At 41.2% G+C, this 23,284-nt stretch overlaps 2 protein-coding genes across 4 annotated transcripts in view; both read left to right on the top strand.

Annotated features, from left to right (window-relative positions):
• LOC104051140 (transmembrane protease serine 11E-like) overlaps positions 1-660 on the top strand; it is a 41,121-nt gene extending 40,461 nt beyond the window's left edge. The window contains exon 10 of the mRNA XM_064450847.1: positions 499-660. Coding sequence (XP_064306917.1) covers positions 499-660 — 162 coding nt within the window. The remainder of the gene's footprint in view (positions 1-498) is intronic.
• Positions 661-7,067: 6,407 nt separating this feature from the next.
• The window catches only part of UBA6 (ubiquitin like modifier activating enzyme 6), a 34,229-nt gene continuing 18,012 nt past the window's right edge, over positions 7,068-23,284 (top strand). The window contains exons 1-15 of one of the 3 annotated variants that reach the window (XM_064450168.1): positions 7,068-7,149; positions 7,498-7,621; positions 9,905-9,967; positions 12,257-12,351; positions 13,182-13,210; positions 13,996-14,090; positions 14,618-14,729; positions 15,799-15,879; positions 16,443-16,565; positions 18,408-18,531; positions 19,776-19,879; positions 20,749-20,811; positions 21,863-21,939; positions 22,599-22,665; positions 23,078-23,221. In XM_064450168.1, coding sequence (XP_064306238.1) covers positions 9,927-9,967; positions 12,257-12,351; positions 13,182-13,210; positions 13,996-14,090; positions 14,618-14,729; positions 15,799-15,879; positions 16,443-16,565; positions 18,408-18,531; positions 19,776-19,879; positions 20,749-20,811; positions 21,863-21,939; positions 22,599-22,665; positions 23,078-23,221 — 1,155 coding nt within the window. In that variant the 5' untranslated portion in view covers positions 7,068-7,149; positions 7,498-7,621; positions 9,905-9,926. The other 2 variants (XM_064450167.1, XM_064450166.1) reach the window with 2 other exon arrangements.

Here is a 23,284-nt window from a genome sequence, read left to right on the forward strand (position 1 = left end):
CCCAAAGCAAAACTCTCTGCAGAACAAGTCTGGAAGGCTCAATTCCTCTGTTCATGCCTGGCTCAGCACTGAAGAGACCTGAACAGAAGTGTGCAACTGCTGTTCATGTCAGTAAAGCATTTTGGTGGAAGATGGGGAATTTGGTCTCTTGTGTAAGGATTGCCTTTCAGCCTTGGAAGGTCTCCAGTTTAACTGTTATTACCATGTCATGCTATTAACAGTATCTGAACTCAGCCTTTGAAAGTGGCTAAAGCCTTAAGGAGATATTGTCTAATTAGAAGACCAAGTTCATGAAATCCTTTTTGAAATGTTATTGCTGCAAGTGACTAAAAGAATTTGTTGAAAGGATAGTGATTACTGGTTTGTTTTTTTTTTTAAAAAAAGGTAGCTCTTGAAATACTGCTTGCTTTCTTATTGGGCATACCCTCCTGTCTACAGAGAGAATTATATTTCCCTTCTGATCAATTAAATCTTTTTTTCCCCCTCCTCTTCCTTTAGGGGGATTCTGGGGGACCACTGGTTACTCCAGACTCTAGACTGATGTGGTACCTCGTGGGAATAGTGAGCTGGGGAGACGAATGTGCCAAACCAAATAAACCTGGAGTTTACACACGAGTGACTTACTTCCGTGACTGGATTACCTCAAAAACTGGCATCTAATTCCAGAATCAAAAATGGATTTAACTACATAGACTACGTGTAACTCATATTTGTCTGTAATTCTGAAAGGTTATTTTTTTAGTATATATATTCCTATATAGTTTTGGTTGAAACAGCCTTTGCCTGCAGCAAGCACTATCTTAGTTGTCAGAGAGAGATCCTAACCCCTTGTGAATTTATACTAAACGTATGAGATTGCCTGCCTCAACTTTGAGCCTTGAAACATTCTTACTTATCAGAAATTACAAACTGACGTCGTTAAACTAACATTGGTAGCTTTTAAATTTACCTGCTTTATAAATACAAACGTTTTCCGGGAAAAAAAATTTTTTTCTTCTGTATGGCTGAGGTCTGAAGCTGAACCTTCTTCCTTCCTCCGGTGAAGCAAGTGCTGTCACAGCTGTGTTTCCAGCAAATTGAACACTTGATTATTATTCTTGTTAGAGATCATCATCTGTGCAGAGACCATGGATGCTCACCCTGCACAGTGGCCTTGGTAGCTAACGAGTGGCTCAGCCAGGACTGAGGGTAGGTCCTAGCTAAGGAAAAGGAGGATTTACGTGCTTGCACTAAGTTGGAAGGGAAAAGAAAAAAGCTTGATGTTCTTCTTTTGAAGCACATTGTTAACAGGAATTTTCTCGTGGATTCTGTGAAGTTTAAGTTACTTGAAAGTACTGCTGTGGAAGTGCTTTATCACAATACTGTGCTGCTACCTCTGTACCAGTTGCCTTCTAGATCTACTCTGTTCAACTCACAATATGCTGAAGATACAGAAACACAAGCTCTACCCAAATTTGTTTGTAGTAAGTGTGTCCCCATGAGCAACCTCCCTGGAAGGAAACCCAGCATTTAAATTTGTGCTAAAGGAAAAATAAATGTTTACTACAAATAAACTGGGAACTACCTTTTTCATTCAAGAAATAGTGTGCTTTTCCAAGGGCATGCCAGCCGGTGGAAACCATCTCACTGCAAAGAAAGCAATTAGTTGTACTGTCTTGCTTCACGGATGGATTCGTCTCTGCCATGAATGAATATGATCCTGTCTTATGAGGCTGAAGAGTAATTTGATATTAAAGAACAGTCCCACTAAGAACTAAGAGTAAATGCAATCCTTATACACTGATTAAGCACAATTCCTACCTCTGTGCGTGATGTCTCATGGATTGCTGGTGGAATGGGATCCAGTGATGTGACTATTACTGTCCCCTAGAGCCCAGGCTTTCAATATGAGGATCCAAAATGCCTCTCTGATACTGTCTCCTGCAGTCTTTGAATGGCCACCAGACTGCTTATGCTGTGAACACGGGACTCACAGGAGTCTGTATGAGACATGAAAGAAGAAGCAAGCCCCACAGCTGAACCTAAGCTGAAAATTCCTCTGAAGCATCCTGCCTCCCCTTCTGCTCAGGACTGGGTCTCTCCTCAGCCTTCCTACTGTGCAAGCTCTCCCAATAATCAGCATCCCTGGGAATGAGATGCTCATTATTTCTTGAAAACTCACACCCTGAATTATAAGCCTATGTATGGATGGAAAAGCCTGTGTTTAAGGCTTGGTGGTGGAGGAGAGGTTTCTCTTATTATTAGGTTCCTTCCGGTCTTTCTACATATCTTTTGAATTTCAGTAAAAGACAAGATGCCTTATCTCAGAAAGAAATCTGTTGAAGGTTTTAGATTAGTTTTGGTTTTGAAATAGTAGTATCTTTATTCTGATTTTCCATGTCCATTTTAAAATGAAAAGGATCCTGGGGCAGTTAGGAGGATAGTGAGATACAGCAAATCCGTTTCCTTAATTTAATGATGAAGTCCGTAATTTATGCACTTTTAAGTTGCTGCTATTTTTCAACTAAGAATTTACTCTGGGCCAGGTTCAGTTACAAAATTGAAACTTCACGGATTTTTGGATTAGGTCACCTGGAAACACCGTTTTCTTCTAGTGTTCAGGTCCCCTTTTTCTGAAGGCATCCTTTGGGGAAAAAAAATTACGTCTAGTTTTTCGTGCCTCTTATTGCTTTGAAGGGGAAAATCATGACAAGTGTCCTTCCTTGTAATCAGCTGGTGAATTGCAATTGAAAGTCAACAGTAGTTCACTTTCACAGATAGCTAAGGCTTTGTTTTGCACTTAAATCTATCTTTTTGCCTAGCGAATGGAGGGGCAACAATAAGGAGGTGAGGCCCAGATTGGATACACCCCCTATGAACTGGTTCCTACCTCACACTGCAAGTGACATGTATATATAATACCTTTAAAATGAGAAAGGCAGCCTTTATTTCAGATTTTCTCATGAGAGGCCAAACAGCCAAGAGGGGTGTGGGAGAATCACTACTTTACTCAGGGAGTTCTGAGCCAGCCAGATGCACTTTTCACAAATTTTTTAGCAAACTGTCTGGCCTGGGTTTGTCTTATACTCCATGTCAGTGTTTTATTTATGAAGACTCTGTTTGTTTTCTGCCCTAGAATAAAACAAAGAGAATATTGTGATTAAATAAAAGATTTTTAAAAACCTTTTATTATTGTTGATGTTAAGATTTAGCAAGGATTTAAAGAATATAGAGGTAATAGTTTCATAACATTAAATGTATTTAAAAACAATTGCTTTGTTGTATATTTTTTGCTTAATAATAACCAAGCTAAAAATTGTACGTGATGCAAAGTAGACTAATCTTCCTTATACTGATATAAGACCATCCTCAAACTGCAGCGCGCTCTGTTCATTCCCCATCCTAGGGATTGTTTAACAGTGCTTGGAGCTTTACAGATGTTTAGCAAAGCAAGGTGGGACATCTGCTTTTCTAAAATATTCAAAAGTGAATGTCAGTTAAGCTAGCTCTGTGCAAGCTGGAGAATGGATCTGAAGGTTCATCCAAGAATCTACCGCCTTGCTTCTGGCTTGGAAGAACTTTTCCTTGTAACATGGCATTCCTGGAAATTGGCTGTAGGGAAGTCTATGCAGCTGACGTACCAATTCTCCTGAGATTTCCCAGGCAGATTTAAAGCATCAAGAAATGTGATCCAAACTTCTGGTTATTCAAATCATGTTGTTTGAGGCTTGCCCAATGCTAATTTTCAGCCTGGAGCACAAGTAGAAAAGAAATAAGAGGCTGATTGCACAGGACTAATCATATGAGGAGGTCTGGTTGAATTGACATCAGTCTGTCACTGGGATTCCTCTTATGTAAGTAAAGCTTGTAGAAACTTCAATTCCATATCTGCTGTTCCTCTTAACAAATGAGAAGAGCTGAGAGCCAAAAGTTATTATTTAACTCAATGAATATTTATCTGGCAACTCCCAGCCTGTGTTAGAGATGCACGTGCATGGAAAAGCTGGCTCTTTTGCATGAATGCAATTCCAAAAGCATGGAATCAGCTGAGGTAATTGGTGCCCCTGTTTATCTGGATCAGGATTTTAACAATGTTGTTAGCATGGTTTCTAGGAAGGTGTCACTTGCTAGAGGAGCCTTAAGTGACAAGATCCTTTGGCCCACCCCACTGGGAAGCTGGAGTCCTTTAAAACATGCCAGCAAAGTGCCATCCTGCACTGCCCCTTGTGCCAAAAAGAGGAGACAAAGCCTTGCCAGTCAGCACCTTGCTCCTGCAAGAGCTGATGGCAAGGCACAGCCTATAGCAGGATGTTTGGAAACCCACTGAAGGATGCTGGTGTGGATTTATGGTCACTTCTGCACTGGCCTGTGTGCTAAACTGAATTGCATTGGCCTTAGTACTCCCAAAAAACACATTTTTAGGGAGCAAACTACATATAGTTTTGTCTGCTAATTTGCTTATTAATTAACTAAATCAGGGAAACAAATGCATCCCTCCCAAATCCCCACTTTAGAGTCCACATTAAGAATGTGAAAATGTGCCTGGAAATCAGAAAATTAAAAGACTGAAAAATAAAAAGTGCAAGTGGCTAGGATTTTCCCAGCAGATAGAGAGTTACAGCTATATCAGCTTTGGCTTCTTTTGAAAATACTGGCTCTAAAGATGCAGTCAATATTTGCATGCAGAATGAATCTATGGTAGTGCACATAAACTGAAGTTACAGAGATTTTGGGCATGAATAGGTTTGAGTCCAGAGGTGGCAGTGTTCTCTTGACCACAGCCACATACTGCCCGTTGCTTCAGGAAGTCAGTAAACTGAGAGCCTTGCTTCCTACCTTTTGCTCATCTCAAAAGCTATAGCTGACTTTAACATGGCACAAATATGAAGTTGGGGTTTCCTTTAAAATTAATTTGTTTAACCGAATTTACTAAGATTTTATGGTTAAGTTTGTTGGTTTTTTTTTTTTATAAAGAGAAAGGTATAGGGAAAAAGTAGAATGGCTCCAGATGTTTCAAATTTTGTAGTCTTGGAAAATTAGAGAAAAACCTGTATATCTCTTAATTTCTTCAATTTAGAGGGCCTTGGAGTACACCTACTAATTGATGCATTTGGGAACCAGTTTCTTTGGCTTCTGGGGTAAACAGAATCTGTTCATTTTTACTTGGCAATTTATCTTAGAATGCCCATGTTCACGGTTTCACTGATGGTTAGTCTTTGCTTAATTACTGCTAAACTGTTAGGCGAGAATTAACTGGATGTTGCCGTTTCTTGATTTAGGAAAAAGGCTTGTCAGTATTCATTGTTAGTATGCAAAATCTGTTTCATGTGAGATGACTGCATATCAAAGTGACTGGTATCTTAAAAAATGCAATGACCAGGGCAGAAAGAGGGTACATAGCAGAGTTTTTGTTTGGTTTTTTGTTTGTTTGTCTGGGTTTTTTTCCCCACATTCTTAAAAATTAGAATTATTAGTTTAACCTTAAAAAAATGAAACGAGTTCATTTTTAAGGAAAGAAACAACAAAATTAAAGGTAAAAATCACTGACAGAACTAAAAGTTACCAAAGTTGCAAAACTGAAGCTGACACTTTTTGCTGTCTTTAAACACTCCTTTACTTTTTTCCCCCACCCTTTATAGCTGGGACTGCTATTAATTGTTTGAGATACACGCACTGCTCTTTGAAAATATTTTATTGAAATAATGGAAGTAATTTTATTCTTGTATTTTCTGATTTTTATATATTATGTGAAGAAGCTATAAAGCAAATATCAGCCTTAAACATTAATACCTTTACTGGTAAAGGCTCATTTGTCACCCTGAAGAACGGAACTGCTTTCTCCCTTTATCCCAGCTTTCAGTCCAGTATTTCAGACTTCTAGTGGCCTCTAGTGGTTCCTTGAAATTTGCCCGCATCTTTCTTAATTCTTTCTGTGTGTCACAAAAAAACTGTGTAGTAGATGAGTCCTTTCACCCTGATCCTGCCAAAGCACAGCCCGTGTTTGAACAAGCACAGTGTTTCCCACCTGCTCTCAGTCTTTGTTACTAATTCAGTACAGATCTGCATGCGTTGTTGGTCTGAGGTGTAAATCTTGAGGAAGACATGGAAGGTTGATAAAACTCTGTTAGAGAGAGAGATATGCTTAAATAATGCATTGGATGCTCACAGAGGACAAAACTTGGGTGGTCTTGCCCCTAGAAGTTCCCCAAAACCAAATCAAGATAAAGAAAAGGCTTTTTTTTTTTTTTTTTCATTTTTATGTACTGTAGGATGCAAATAGTTGGTTGGGTTTTTTTTCCTATCAGAAATATTTTAAAATAGAAGGTGACTACTCTGTACACACTGTATGCAATGACATTTTTCATTTGTTGCTTGTGCAGTAGCATGAATCCCTCCCATTCTAGATAAGATGTGCTAATGGTATCAAGAAAGATTTAAACTCATCTCATCTAGTGTAACGATAAGCAATACCAAAAGGGAAGGCAGGGTTTGTTTAAGGTGAAGGGAGATGAAACTGCCTTTTGCGAAGGCAGGCAGTGCTGGGATCTTAATCAGTCTGGGAAACGGGAGAGAAAATATTTATTGGAGATAATACTGAGTTGGTGGTGGAGACAGAGCAATGTTTGCTGCAGCTTGCATTCTCCTGGTTAAACGCCACAAAATAAAAAAGGGAAAACCTCTCCACAATACCATGTTGGCATGGGACGTATGTTGGTTGCGACCACTTCTTCCCAAATCTCTGCTCCTCTATGGCCTTGGATGCTCTCTAGCATTTCACAACTTTTCCCTCTAGCTCCTTTTCATGAAATTTTGCCTATTTTTGAGGTAGGTGACATCTCGCTGGGGCTCTCTTACAAGATGGGGAAGCAAGTTACCTCAGGAGGAGGGCTCAGGAGCACGCTTGATCACCTAAACTGGTAACGCTTGAACCTAACGGGTTTTTTTAGTTGGTGTGTTTTGTTTTGTTTTTAAACAACACGGTGTGATACTTTTTGGGCAGAAAGTGGTGAGTTTTTTTAAAAATGGCCATGCGCCTCCCTTTGGACACTAGCAAATGGGACGCTGCCCGCCGCCATGTTGCGGCCGGGGTAAAGCCGCCCGCCTCCTCCGGAGGCCCGGCCTTAGCCCGGCCCCTCATGCCGGCGCAGGCGGGGAATCGCCGCGGCACCGGTACTGCCGTTTCCCACCCCCTTCCCGCCTCTTCCCCCGCCGCCGCCGGCAGCGCTCAGGCCTTCATCGCAACGCCAGGCCACCGCCGCGGTGGTGAGGGCGGGCGGCGGCGGCGCCGAGGAGGGGTCCCCGGAGCGGGCGGCGGGGCCGAGGGAGGCCGGCGGTTCCCAGCGCCTCAGGAGGTGGGGGGTTGCGGCCGCGCTGGCTGTGCTGGGACCCGAGTCGGGCTGGTTTCGGCGCCGGCCGGCTCTGTGTCGGTTCCCCGCTGTCGATCCGGTGTGTCGCTTGTCCCCCATTAGCCCGGCCCGGCAGCTACAGCGGGGCTCAGCCTGTTCTCTCTCTGAATAGGGAGCCTGCATCGACTGGGATCCGCCTCTGGAAACCCTGGGTAGGTGGGATGAATCCAGGCCTTCCCGCCGTCCCAGCCTGCTGAACAGCAAGTAATATTGCTTCAGCCTGCGCTGACTTGGAGGTAAGAAACCCGGTGAAACAGGCCCACCGCTACAGCTCCTGTGCTTTTGCTGCTCTTTGGAGCATCTTAGTCCTTCGTGGGAACGTGTAGCTTCTCAGTTTGTCCCTGGGTTATGTTCCACAAGCAGCTGAGTCTTTAAAAGAGATGAAGGCTGTTACTTACACAATTAAATAGAGGCCTGGCATTAAAACTGATAGTGTTAGCTTTTAAAAGGAAACAGGTGAGTGTATAAATGTTGAGCATCTAGTAAGAACTAGGACATAACATTAGAATGGCTTTTTTTGTCCCCCATGTTACATGCCGTTGTCTGAGACAGATTCAATTCCAGTTGAACTAAGATGAGAAATACAACTTGGATGGAGGAGTACATTAACAAAACTCTGTCCTAGAGCCACCTGGCAATAGTACTACAAAGTCCCCTTTTTGTAGGAGGTGTTTTGCCATACCTGATGGGTACCCTGGCAGCAGCTCAGTGCTGTAACGGAGAATGCGGGAGAACTGGGAATGGATGAATATATTGGAAGAGCCACTGTCAAACGGGTCTGCGGGGTACACGTGGAGAAGATTCTCTTGTGGGTTGATCGCACATCCTCGTTATTCACAAAAGACTGTTTGGGAGGGCACGCTGATTGAGATGGCTGTCAGCAACAGCCGCAGAGGAAGCTGCATGTTATTATCCAGGGGTGGATCACCTTCCCCACCTTAGTACCACAATCTGTTTATGTTGAGCAGTCCCAGAGTGCCTGTGCTGCTTGTGGAGGGTGATCGTGGAGGAGTGGAGCAGCTCAGGGGTGGTTGCTCTGGGCTGTTATGAGATGGTGCTGACTTGCTTTGAGGGGAACTTCCAGTCCTGTGTCCCAGGTGGTGGCTGAAATGAAGGCTTTTACCTAAGCAGGGACTGAAGCCTGTGACTCTTAGGTGAGGTGTGTTGCTCTCTGGCTGGAGATCATCTAGTAACACTGGCATTGCTTGTCTTCAGCCCTTGTTGTGTAAGGGCAGGGGAGCTGCACTGAAGTGACTGGTGGTGTAGATCACAATAGAGGTGCCTCGTGTTGACTGCCTAGTGTGCTAGCTTACGTGCAGGAGTTAGTATCTACACTGTGGAATAACTTCACTGGTAAGATTTGTGGGCTGCTTTCAGTGTAACTCTGTCCTGTGTTGTGCTACTTCAGCGCTTTCTAATTCAGCCTGAAAAAATCAAAAGTACCAATTTCAGGACAGAAGGCTAGAATGTTATAGTCTCCAAGTTGTCACAGGCTGCAGGTGCCTCGCTTCAGAAATGTTAAAATGTTTGCCAAAACCATCTGAACAATAAATAGGAGTTAACCCTTTGGCAGGATTGCCTTGAAAGCTGTTTCAGGGTATATCTGTGCTCTCAGGAAAAACTCCTTAGTATATCTGGGCCTTTACTTTTCAAGCTCGTAGGAGAAAGGGTTGCTAGTTGTCTAGTTTCCAAGGCAGTTTGTAGGGAATCAAAATAAGATGTTTATCTTCTTAGTAGTGATGGGAACTGATGTTCTGGGTCAAACATGGGATCGATTTTGCTTGTCTGGTATTTGGTGGCAGTCACCTGCCAGGTCTAGGAAGTGCCAATTCCGTAACTAAAGAACCAGCTGCCCAGTGGCAGTTTGTTTCTAATCCTAGTGCTTAGTTTTCACTGAAGTGACTTAGCAATGAAGAAGCCTTTGCTAATAACTGAAGGCCTTAATAGCACAAACCATGGTTTTTCTTAAAATCCTATTGAACTGTTTAACTTGATGTCTTAGTTAAATGTTGCATTAATTCAGATCTTTGGGTATCGGTTTTTTCAGTTAGCTAAAGCAGGAAATTGTTTCCTAAGGATTTTCAATTAACAGAAATAATGTGGCATAACTAACTATTCCTAGTCACTCAGGGATCTCCTATCTTCTCTTCAAAAAAACACATTGATCAGGTAGATGCAAGTGAAACAGCTTGGAGCTGTTAATATAAAATGAAATTGTACTCCTAGTAAATCTAACTGTGGCAAATACAGGAAGTTGTCTTGCATCTTCTCAGTAGGGAAATTAATATGTCTGTGTTTTGAAATAATTTATTGAAGGTTAGGGGGTTCTTGTCTTCTGGCTCCTATGTGTTTTAATTACTGGATGCTGTGGTGTTCTATAGGCTTCTTGATGTTCAAAGTGATTCCTATGTAACATCTCTTATTGCGTTTTTCAGTTCTTCTACTGACGAGTGGGGTGGGATGCAACTGTGAAACTGTATCCAATGTAACCAGATAATTTCTTTTTGTACCCCTTCTAGTGTAAACAAATCACACTGCATCATGGCAGCAGACTCTATGGAAATTGATGATGCTTTGTATAGGTAAGAATGTCTGATTTTTTAAGGGTCGCTCTTGACTTTTCAGCAACACTTATATTTACATGCAGTAATGTGAAAGATAAGGCTTGAAAACACTTATCTACTGCTGGTTAAGTAAAGGTGTGTGAACTTGTGCTGCTGTGTCCCTCCTTTTGTAAGGCAAAATCTCCAAAGTGTTGAGCAAGTGAAATAGAACCTACTTGTTGCAAAGTTAGCAGTGAGAACTGGTTCAATTGAAGATACAATCCATCTTTCTGTAGAACTGTTCCTTACTGGTCTCGTAACAAGTGTTTTCTGACCATTATTAGTATTTGACCAGTTAAAAGAATAAGTAAATACTATGGAGTTGTGCAACATTCCAATAGTATCAATAATGTGTGCTTTTTGGAAAACAGGAATACTACTTCCCCTGTTTGTAATGTGGATTTTCTTTCTGCCTTTAGCTTGTTTCCCCTTTGACAAAGTAGATATTCCTCTTTCTTGTTCCTCATCTTCTTCCACTACCTTCTTTTCACCTTCCTTTTTGATGTTACATAATTTTTCTCCTTCATAATTCCATTTATTCCTCGGTCTTTGCCATACGTCTCTGTCCTCATGAACATCATCAGTATCTGTTGTCCTTCAGACTTCAGTGTGTTGTGTTTTGGTTTGGGTGTTTTTTTAAAATTTTTTTTTGTTATTTTTGTTAGCTGGGAGTGGCTTGAGATCACTTGGAATGGCAATAGTTTAGGGAGCCTGTACTGGAACAAATGGTATCCCTGATAAAATGTGGTGGGATGGAAAGCTTCTTTATATAGAAAAAAAAAATCACCTGTATACTGAACAAATGAGGCTTCTTCTTAATTCAGCGCAATGCTTCTTGTGTTGTATGTGTCATTTTACTTCTTGGCATTAGTGTTATGAAAGTCATACTTTTTCTTGGTAGAAAAGGTGGTATTTAATGGGAGGGGTTGGAAGGGACCTCTGGAGATCATCTTGTCCAACCCCCCTGCTTGAGCAGGGACACCAGAACAGGGGGCACAGGAATGTGCCCAGGTGGGTTTTGAATGCCTCCAGGGAAGGGACTCCACAACCTCCCTGGGCAGCCTGTGCCGCTGCTCTGGCACCTGCACAGGAAAGAGGTGTTTTCTCATATTGAGGTGGAACTTCCTGTGTTCCAACTTGTGCCCATTGCCCCTTGTCCTGTCATTGGGTACTACTGAAAAGAGCCTAGTCCCATCATCCTGACACCCACCCTTCAGATATTTATAGGTATTTATGAAATCCCCCCTCAGTCTTCTCTTCTCCAGGCTGAACAAACCCAAGTCTCTCAGCCTTTCCTCATGAGGGAGATGCTCCAGCTCCCTGATCATCTTCATAGCTCTCCGCTGCACTTGCTCAGGGAGTTCCACGTCCTTCTTAAACTGGGGGGCCCCAAACTGGACATAGTACTCCAGATGTGGTCTCACTAGGGTTGAGTAGAGGGGGAGGATAACCTCTCTCGATCTGCTGGCCACACTCCTTTTAATGCATCCCAGGATACTGTTGGCCTTCTTGGCCACAAGGGCACATTGCTGGCTCAGGGTCAGCTTGTTGTCCACCAGCACTCCCAGGTCCTTCTCAACAGAGCCGCTTTCCACTAGTTCAGCCCCCAGCCTGTACTGGTGCATGGGGTTGTTCCTCCCCAGGTGCAGGACTTTGCTCTTGCTCTTGTTGAATTTCATCAGGTTACCCTCGGTCCAGCTCTCCAGCCTGTCCAGATTCATTGAATAGTTGGCAACTAAGAGTCTTTTAGAACTCAGGATCTGACTATAAAAGCTGCTGCACCCTCTGGTTTGAAGATTTCTCATAACAAAGACATTTTTTGGCTTGCTTGTGTCTTCGGTAGTTGTTTCCAAAAGCCTACTATCCTGAATAGGTTTTACACTGATTTAAAATTAGAAGTTATTTCTCTTCTCTAAAACCTGGCACTGAAAAGGTCTGTACTAAATGTGTTTCACTGTTTGGATTGTAGGTGCAAATATTATGTTTGATATACATTTATTTCCTAAAGCACTACACAGTTCAGATATATGCGTGTTATGTCCTCAGTTGCTTGTTGAACAGAGGGCTGGTAAAGAGAACTCTGCATGTGTCACTAGTGACACACACTTGTCCACAGAATTTGGTATTGCAGATGGAAACTGATGGGGATGATAGAATAGCTGAAAATACTTGGACTTTTTTTGAAATGACTAGGAAGTCTTGACTTGCTTTTATATGGTCTTCACTTTATCTGTATCTTGGTTTGACCTGAATTCATCTTTGCTGCAGTCGCCAGAGATATGTTCTTGGAGACACGGCAATGCAGAAAATGGCTCAGTCCCATGTATTCCTGAGTGGTATGGGTGGTCTTGGTGTGGAGATTGGTAAGTTAGGTAACATTTATTTAAGCAGACACGAGTGTATGTAAACATACTGTCCCAGAATACTTGTAAAGCTTATTTTAGATGTAATAAGCATGTCTGAAGTATCTGAGTGTATTTATATGTGCATGATGTGTATGAGTAACATAGCAGACACAGGAAAGATCCTGGACTTTTCTCCAGTAAGCTTTTTACTAGAACAGCATTTCAAATTTTACTTTAAACTGTGCTTCCATGGGACAGATTGCTTTACCCAAAATCTCGTGTCTTGGGTGAAGGCTGAGGGATATCCAAGTTATTCCTTTTAGGCATCAGCATCAATGAATGTAATAGAGGAACAGCTACAGCCCACATTATCCCCTTGTAGGAAACGGGTGTGTGGGAGGTAGGAGGACAGATGCAATTTGGTGAAAAATGCTTAATTGCCCTGCTGCAAGAGACTCCTTAACAATTCCCTGTATTCTTTATGAGCAAGACTTGTCTTGGCTGGTTCTTACCTGGGGTATTACCCTTTCATCTGGCTCTAACAGTACTCTGCATCAGATGCCAGAACAGAGTCATGGAGTTTTGCAGTTCATTGTCTTTAGTATCTCTGTAATTGCACTTGTGGGATGAACAGCTGACAAGTGACAAACATAGAGCGCCTTTTAACCTGGCTCATGCTATTCTGCTTTCAGTGCTGATGTAGAATGCTTGAACCAAATGTGACAGAGAACAAGCCCTTAAGCTCTGAAGATCTTAGCAATGACAAACTGTTAGTGTCCACCCACATAACTATTCAATTACAGATTTGCAAGAAATTTGCAACAGTCCCTCTCTTTTTTTTTTTTCAGCCAAAAATATAATTCTGGCTGGGGTAAAGGTATGTAAAACAGTTCTATTGTTGGGTATTCTTGGGGGAGCAGGAGAAAAAGGGACAACACTACTAGCTAACTAATCTTAAGTTTCTGAAATTGTCTTTCAGTAGAAGGATTGCAAAACATTTGAGGAGTGAAAACTTTTAATAATCTGGATGTTGTAGTGGTACAGACTGACTTATGTTAATGTCCACTGCACTCTGAAATACCTCATGTAATATTTTAATCAGTTGCTGATCAGACATTGAATCCTTTTGTACAAAGCGGCCTCTCTAAATGGAGTGGTATAAACTCAAAAGCCGAACTATTCAAAATATGTTATCCTATTCTGTCATCCACCAGAATCCTTTTGTGTAGATGCTAGAATGGTTCGGTCTTTTAATCCAGCAACTGCTTTTGTGCTGCTGGGATTAATTTTATTGAAGAGAAGCCTTTAAAACTCTTTCAATCAAATAAAACCCCCTTGTTTATAACTTTGGGAGTCCATTAATTTACAGGTCCCAATTGCCCTATAATTGCAGAGTGGCAAAAATCATCCTCAGTATTTAAATGCTCTCATCACTGCAAGCTGGGAGGAAAATGCTTAATGAAATGCATATTGCAGATGCATTTCTGCCTCTCAAACAGTAAGAGTTTTCTTTGAAAAGAGGTTGGAGGAGCTTCTTTTTGTACATGGTACAACTAAAACTTCTGCAGTGCTAGTCCTCCAGCATTTTATGTGGGGCTTAATCCATCCTTTTGGGTGCTATGACACTTCTTCCAATAAATGCTTTTTGCTGAACTTTCGTAGGCTCTTACAGTTCATGACACCAAGCAGTGCACAAAATGGGATTTGGGGATCAACTTCTTCATCCATGAAGATGATATTACCAGTCAAAGGAACAGGTTGGTGAAGTCTTTGGTGTGAGGGAGTGACCTTGACTAGGAGTAATGGTTTCAGCAGCAGCAAAAATAACAGTTCATTGTCCAAGAGCTGCTAATACACATCAAATATGCCTTAAACCTTTTCTCTGGCGTTACTGGCTTTGAGTACAGTGCCCAGGTAGGTATTAGGGGAAGTCTAGGTTGGGACTGGAGTTCTGAGTCAAACATCTCACTTCTTGCAGTTGGGAGCTTGTAATGTAAACTTAATAATGGGGGCCAGGGCGCATTTCTTCCTTGGGCTTCCTCAGCCACTCATGTGAGACTAGAAAACAGCCATGACACCAGACCCATCAGTGAGTCCCGCTGTATATTAGACAGAGCTGTTTTCCTCAGACCTGCTAGGAATTTAAGTGTGAATAAATGAGTTGCTGATTGTTGCCGCGAGACTTCCTGAGGTACTCTTGTTAGGGCATGCGTGGTATGAATTTCTCTACTGAAAATACAGTTTTGTAGATGTGTAAAAAACTTGAAAGTTGCTGTTCTTTCAGGGCGGAGGCCACACTTCATCATATTGCAGAACTCAATCCATATGTCCATGTAGCAGCATCAACTGTGCCACTAGACGAAACCACAGACCTGTCTTTTCTAAAGCAGTACCAGGTATGTCACATAAAGCAGTTGTATGTGGTATTTTGCTCAGAGAAAACAACTTGGGTTTCTTTTAATATAAGTAAATAAAATGAAAACAAACTTTAATGTACATTTTGAGATGATGTAAAGAAATAAGTAGGCCTTGTATTTGGACTAATGAAATGGTCATGCTTGTTGTTTTCAAGGCTGAAACAGTGGCTTTGTGGCACTTTCTTACGATGCTTGTTATGGAATTTACTATGACAATACTGGGTCAGATAGCCATACAATTTTTTTGTTGTTGTTGTTGGTGAAACTGACTTTTTTTTTTTCAGCTACGTAGCACAGATATTCTACATATATTTTGTGTGCTCTATTCCAAGCAGTAGAAACTCAGGCTGTATAATTAGAAAGCTCATTTATGTATGTATGCATCTAATGAAATGTAAGCTCCTCTGTGGTAGAGTGAGGATGTTTTCAGTTGTTCAGTCAGCTGTCTCCACCTGTGTGCATGGCTCCGTCTGAGTTGGGAATTTTACTGTGTGGCTATCAGTGATACCCAAGCTCACAAAGTTTGTGAATGTCCCAGCTATAATAAGCCATGCATAACTGAATGGGATGCAGTGCACGTCCTCTGTAACACAATACTATCCTAAACTTTAAAAGAATGCTTGCAGAAATTGTATGTCTGCAATTTGATGAACACCAGTGCTCAAAGCTTGTGCAGACTTCTTGGTGTGCACCGGTGAGTATCATTTGTGTTTGTTTTGCTAACTTTAATCTTAAAATTTGAGATCTACATTTTCCCTGAGATTATTCATAACTGGTTTTGTAAGTATTCTAATTAAGTTTTGAGTTTCACAGCTGCAGTAAGAAAGAGTGAGAATTTGCTGTTCCTGCTCTTGCTCATCCTGTTTCCAGAACCTGGGGAGCAGTAACCCATCTGTTCTAATGTGTAATGAGAAAACTGACTCAAGACTGCTTTCTCTGCTATGTGTGGGGGAAAGGAATCAGGACACCTGAGTAATTTACTGTTACTACTACTTTTTCCATAACCTGAAGATGTTGATGTCTCATTTATTTCTGTTTGTGTTCACAGTGTGTCATATTGACTGAAGTAAGTCTGCTGCTGCAGAAGAAGATTAATGACTTCTGTCACACTCAGCAGCCAGCTATTAAGGTAATAGAAAAAATTAAGCACATGAATAATCTATACAGTGAGCATTCTGGACCTCTAACATGTTCTGTCCAGAAGTGGAGAAAGCTGGTTATTAGGTATATAGTTCTATGCAGATAGCATGTTGATGGAGCAGTATGAGTTTTGGGGGTATGATGCTGCTACTCTGTACGTGTGTCTGGTGTTATCTGGGTATGAGGCCAGATAACCATAGTCTGGTTCTTTTTTTAAAAAACAAAAAAGTTCTGTTAAATAGTTTTCGCTGTTAACTCATCATTGTTCTGAAAGAACATGCTGAGACCTAGTGTAACAGTAGTAGTAGAAATGGCAGTATTTCACTGCGTTCTGGTGTGATTCCTGTTTTTTGTGTAGGGGTTCTGAAATACTCACGTGGGTTTAGAGTCTGGCACGAGTGCTGTGCTATATAGTCAGTGGCCAGGGTGCACATGACAGGTTTCCACCGCAGAAGCTAAACCTGCTAGCCTTGGCCAAGGTTGAGTGGGAGAGGTCATTCCTTTGGCTTGTGCTATTTTAGGGTTACTAATTATTTTTACTTTCTCTTCTAGTTCATCAGTGCAGATGTATATGGAGTATGTTCACGTTTGTTTTGTGACTTGGGTGATGAATTTGAAGTGCTGGATACAACAGGAGAGGAGCCAAAGGAGATCTTCATTTCAAATATAACACAAGTAAGGGGTAGAAGTCATTGTCCTGCTTTAATTTTTTTTACAATGACTTATTATTGGCTGTGTGACCAAGGAAAGTGTTTCACTTCGGCAGCCTGATAAGCAGTTGAAAATTGGCAACATAGCAGGGGCAAAGTTACTTTGTTCTTGTGTCTCCATCAAAACCAGTGGGTAATAATGTGGTAACATTGTAGAGCATCCAGATGCCCCCTGGTCATTACTTAACAGTGCGATGTCACAATTTTTTTTAATTTTTTTTTTTTGAGGGAGGGAAAGAAATGAGGAGATGTGGAGAGAAGAGGGCATAGCCGTGGTGTGGGAGTAGGTTAAGCCTTCTATGGAAGTCCTGACATAGGCATGAAAACAGCACTTTTTATTGAGAATTTGAGAAGCTGCAGCACGTACAGAGGAGGACTACTGGGGATTGAGATCCTGTTCTGAAAAGAAATTTAAGGGTTTGTTTTAACATACCAGAGCAGAGATGATGAGAAGAGGATGTTATTGCTAATACTTCCAGTGCAGAACTTTAGAGAGACTGTGCATTTGATCTTGTATTATTGCTTTGTAAGTGGAAATTACTTTAGCTCCTTCTTTCAACTCTGGAAGTCCAGACTATAACCTCACTCATCCAGTAGCAAGTCTTTTCTTGTATCTCCAGTCTGGATGTAATAATAACCTAGAAGAGGTAGTGCAGCAAGTTGGGTTTGATATGAATTCAAGCTCATGACAGGATGATTTGGTATCTTTAAAAGGAAATGGATTACTTGATTGTTCTCATTAATTAGATAAAGAGTACACAGTTACATTTCATGGCTTGTGCTGATTGCCTGCCAAGTCAAGGAATGAATATATATCTGTATATATAAACTCCTGTGATGCATAATCTGATACTTGACTTTAGTTGTATTTTGCATCCACTCTCTGAAGTGTAAAACTGATCAGAATTACAACTCAATACCAAAACCACAATCAAGTGGCTGTTCTTGTCCTGTGGGCAGGGTTGAGGCGGCATTCTGCCCCTTAATCGGAGAAGAATTTTCTCTGGTTAACTCATTTGCCATTCTTTATGCCACAGTGAATGTAGTCCACTGTAATTAAGTTTTATGCTACTTAACTGAAATCTTTCTAATATTGGGAGCTCAGGAAGGGATGGCAGGAGACTTCACGGGCCAGGCTTGCTTGCAAATCCACGATGTTACAACCTGAGCTCCACCACAAGGTCTCGATGAGCAGTCCTCAGACTGCAGAGGGGTCTCTGTGTGCGTGGGAGGGTGGCATGACATCCTGTAACAGGATGAGATGTTGTCCAAGATTCCAGCAAGTGTAAGCTTGTTTGTGACCTGCTTGAGGCCGTGACTTTCCTTTATTTAAGGATGTCCAGCTTTGTAAGCTTCCTAACTTTCAAGAATTAGTTTGGGGTGTCCTTTTTAAGGAGATCAGATGGAAAGGAAGCACGAAGTAATACGGACCATTCAAAAGGCTATATTTCTTAATGTCTGTGAAAATTTATTTGCACACCTAGTCTATTTTTGGTTTGGAAAAGGAGATAAATTTCCTGCTACATCAGAACAGAACGATTAATTTGACCGCTGAGAACTAACAAATGCAGTTTGCTAACATGCTGAGAACTGTAAAAGGTAAAAATGAAAGTCTGTGTTATGAAAACACTGAAAGTAACAGGACTGAAAAAGTTACAGGTAACTTCTTTGCTATGGCAGAACTGAGGTGTTAAAAGTATTAGAGGCCGCAGTTTCAGCAGGCGAAAAGCTATGTGTCTATGATTAAGCATGACTCCTTCACACCAGACACTTTCCTCCTTGCTAACTTTGGCATTTTCACTTTCAGTCAAATCCTGGTATTGTCACTTGCCTTGAAAATCATCCACACAGGCTTGAAACAGGACAGTTCTTAACGTTCCGGGAAGTTAATGGAATGTCATGCTTAAATGGATCCACGCACCAAATAACAGGTAAACTTGTTGCTGACTCACTTGCAAGGTATTTATTTTTTGGCCTGTTTTAGGTCACTGTAGTGTTAGTTACTGTAGCCAGAAGAGTGCTGGGTTGTGCAGACCTCCAGTGAGCTTGCACAAAAAAATTGCTTTTTGGTGAAAGGTCTTCCTGGCATTGTCTTGAGTCTACTTCCATTTAGTAGTGTCTTTCCAAACTCATCTTGCTGCTTAAGGAGCAGTGGAAGCCCTCAGCTAGTGGAAACTAGTTGGCAGCCCCTGAGGTTACCGTCATTAGTTTGACAAAACTGTTTTGGTTTTTTTTGGAGGGTCCTGTAGTGGCTACGCTTCTATCACTGTTTTGGACTAAATTAATGCCACTTTGTGTGTCACTGTTTGCCTTGTAGTTTTTTATGGGGCAGTTTAAGTGTACAGGGATGCATTGACCTCACTCTGTTTCTAAGCATGCTTTTGAAGTGATTCTCATGACTGTTTACCCTGCTTTGGTCTGCATCATGCATGTCTCAAGGCATATAACCTGGTTCCTTTTGGATGCTGGGGAGTTGCCCAGTTCCTAGATCTGAATGCCTGTTTGTCTGGAGCAGAAGAGAGAGCGGGTGGGTGGGGGTTGTTTGTGTATTTTTAACTATTTTGTGGTCTGAGACAAAAACAGTACCCTTGAAACATGTGATTGAGTCTGTTTTCTCTGGACCCTTTTGTTTTCCTAGTGCTGGTGCTGTGTTCAGTTCCTCTTAATTATGGCCCAGCTTTTGGTTTCAGTTCTCCATGAATTAACAATTTTTGTGTCTTCTTGCTTCATCTGAATGATGGTCTAGGTGGTATCAGAGGAAAGATGTGACTTAAATGCTCCACCTCCCCGTTTTGATTCCTGTATTCTAGTCACGGGGCTAAAATCCTACTCTGAGCAGTATATGGGACACTGGTGTGCACTGTCTAAACAAAACTGAGAGTGACTTCATTTTTGTACAGAGCTGTGGTCGTCAGAATTCATGCTAAATCTGCCACCACTTTAAAAAGCTTATTTCATAACAGATCAGGTGAAACTAATACTTTAGCCCAGAAACTGGCAGAGAGGGACAATCCTGTTAGTTAGGAGGATCAGCTGCATTTATGCTTTCAAAACAAGGTTGCACACTACAAAATTACAGCATAAAAAGCATTGGTAAAACCCCACTTTATTGTATACAGAATTGTAGTATCCAATGACACTTTTAATTATCAGTCACTCTTTATTCTCTTTTCAGTGGTGTCACCTTATTCCTTCAGCATTGGCGATACATCGGATATGGAGCCTTACTTACATGGAGGCATAGCTGTCCAAGTGAAGACGCCCAAAATGTTTTACTTTGTAAGTGTGTGCTCAAAATATTTTACTTTGTAAGTGTGTGCTTGACATAACCAGGTCCTTAAGTGTCAATGGTCTGAGCACTGGAAGCAGAGTTCAGCAGATACATGATTTGGTTACCTGCGATTTGGTTTTACACTGATTTTATTGAGTAAGAATAGTTATACCATTTTATTAAACCGTAGAGAATACAAAAGACTTCAACGTTAGCTGCCATTGTGGAGAAAAAAAAATTCTGGGCAGCCCATCCCTGTACTGGTGGCGACTCCGTGAAGGTCTAGGAATATGTGGTTTCTTGGCAACCTTCTGAGAAGAAGGGAGAGTCGAATGAGTTTCTGTAAGAAGGGTTGTAAGCTACATGGTGCTGTGTACCTTCTTGGGCCTGCAGAAAAGTAGATCCTTACTGCCCTCAAACATTCTTCTGAAAAGCTGGGGGTGACCCCCAGCTGCTTCTGAAACGAGAATGCAAAGCTCAGTCAGTATCTTGTCTCTGTGAAGCAGTAGCTTCCTGAGTGGGGAATTTCTACAAGCAACCAGTTGCCTATAAAACCTCTGGTAGCTGACCTCTGAGCAGTTTCAGAGATGGGTCTTGCCACTGGGATGTGAGATGAATCTCTCTGACCATTTCTGATTGACAAAACTTGCAGTAGGTGATGATTTTATGCATCTTTTGTGGCATTGGACTTGATGATCTGAAAGGTCATTTCCAGCCTAAATGATTCTATCATTAATAATTGTGAGAGTAATCGCAGTGCTAGCAGGAAAGGATATTTGGTCCTTAGTCTCTCCAGGAACAGTATTGTTTTGTCAGGTAGCAGTGACTGTCGTGTCCTTAAGTGGGTGTGGTGTTACCATGAATTCTGTTTTTCCAGGAACGGTTGGAGAAGCAGATAACAAATCCATTATGCCTTGTTGTGGATTTTAGCAAGCCCGAGGTAATTAACATGTGGGGATTTGGGTGTAAGTCCTTTAGTATTAAAACTACATGGAATGTAATCTGCAGCTTTATGGGTAGAACAATATAATTTCCTAACTCTATTCTGTAGCAGTTAAATGAGAGTTCAAGATGTGAAATAAGAGTGAGGTATTGGTTTGTGTGGTCTCACAGAATATACATTAATTTATATTACCATAGAGGCTTATTATCTATGATTTGCACCACGTATATTGTAAATGCATAGCTCAGCCACCTCTGCTGTTTAAAAGCTCAGTTTTTGATAAGTCTTTAATTCATGGGAGTGTAAATTTTGCAAGTGACACCGTGATTATTTTCCTGTATTTAATGGTGTTTGGTTGATAAAAATCACGCTGGCATCAAACCCAGGATAATCACAAAACATGATCATAGGTTCATTGGAAACTGGAGTTAGTGTAAGAACAGATTTTTTTTTCTCTGAAAAAATGATTCAGAGTTATTTTTAAATCTGAGAGGAAGCTAGCAGTATTTGCCTCTAACACAATTTTAGTTAAGTATTACAGACATGCAAGGCATGTAAGTCTTGGGCTCATTAAAATCTTAAACTAAAAAATGTTGATCTAATGACTTTGTTTGTTTGTTTGATAATGTAAGGTCTAACTTGCCTGTTCAGATTTTCTACTTTTGACCCTTAATGCTGGGCTTTGGTACTGATGTTTGACACAATGCAGTGCATTCTAATGTCTAGTTAAAAGAAGATTACCACATTTTCCAACTTCAGCACTAAATTCTTCTGGGGACTCTTCGGTGGGGCTTAGCTGAAGTTGGGGCTGAATGTGTGTGAAGGATGATGTGTTACTGCTGAGCAGTACTTTATAATCCCAGTTTGTAAAAACACTGGTGTAAGGTATTTCAAGTTCACTTTTTAATGCTATTTAAAAACTTTTTTTGAGCAGTATTGTTAAGAGGCAAGGAAGTGAAATGGTAACAGAAGAGTTCAAATAGATGCTTTTGTTTTCTTCAGTTTTCTTGAGTTTGTAACTGATCAACAGCTATTGTTGTCTTAACAGGCACCTTTGCAGATCCATGTTGCCATGCTTGCCTTGAACCACTTCCAGGAGAGCTTTGGTCGCAGACCGAACATTGGGTAATGCAGCAGTCTTGTGTCTTTGCAAAGCCTTGAATCAGACAGATCGCTCCTTTCATTGTAGTTACTGGCTTGACATGCAGCAGGGCACACACTGTTAAGTACTCTGGTACTTAACAGAGGACATAGAAATGAGAAGTTGACATCTAGATGAAAAATATTACCTAATGCAGGCCTGGGTTTGTAACGGGGCTTTCCCAGTATAGCAGGGACACTTTCTGGGCCCAGGCAGATAGAAAATGCTTCTGGAGGAAGTTCCTCTCTGTCCCAGTTTTTTCACATTGTGGGGTTAATATGGAAATATTGTTTCAGTGATTCCTGAATTACCCTGTAGCTTATGTATTTAAAAAACAAACAAGTTGACAGTATTTTTTTTCCACATGTAGTTCTTGGATGTGCATAATTTTGAGTTACATGAGACAAAACTACTTACAAAGTATAAATCACAAGACTGGACTTGCACATGGGCTTGAAGATTGAGGCTCCAGTTCTTCAGCTAACTGTAACGTTTAGAAGTGCATCTTTAATGGTCACTGTTAAAACCAATATAGATTTCCAAACTCTTCCTACTGTAGCCAGTGCTTTTTTCTTTTGGTTGTGTTTCTAGAAGGGCTCTGGAATGTTTAAGTGATCATTATTGTTTCTGTCCTGGTGTCTAGATGTCCTCAAGATGCTGAGGAAATGCTGAAGATAGCCATGTCTATAAGTGAAACACTGGAAAAGAAAGTGAGTGAGGAATCAACATCATTGAGTCATTTTTGATGCACTTTTGATTTACTTGCCTAAAGGTCATGCTTCGGGTGTTGGTCCTTGTTCTGGTCTCTGTATCCATCTTCAGATGGATCAGCTGGCTTTCTGAAGGCCATGCAAGGAAATAGAATGGTGTTCCAGCATGGATTCAACCCGACATTCACCTGACATGAGGGCTGCATCCTGTGGCTCTGTGAATCCAGTTTTTACATAAATGCATATTACAAGTACAGGGTATACAGTGGATCTGTCTTGGTGGGAAACCTTTTTGCTAGTCACAGAGAAATGATTTGTCTGTCTTTTACTGAAGAACAATAATCTATGAGAATGTCAAGCACTGACTTGCTTGACTGAAGGGATAAATCTGTTGTTATGTCTTATTTTTCAGCCTCAGGTGAATGGAGACATAGTGAAATGGCTGTCTAGGACTGCGCAGGGATTTCTAGCTCCTCTGGCCGCAGCTGTGGGTGGTGTTGCTAGCCAGGAAGTCTTGAAAGCAGTAACAGGAAAATTTTCTCCGTTGCAGCAGTGGGTAAGGTTGTCTTTGTTTTTGGATCTTTATTTTGACACTGATGTTACCAATGTACAGTTGTGT

The sequence above is a fragment of the Phalacrocorax carbo genome, chromosome 4 (assembly GCF_963921805.1).
Source record: "Phalacrocorax carbo chromosome 4, bPhaCar2.1, whole genome shotgun sequence".
Lineage (NCBI taxonomy): Eukaryota > Metazoa > Chordata > Aves > Suliformes > Phalacrocoracidae > Phalacrocorax > Phalacrocorax carbo.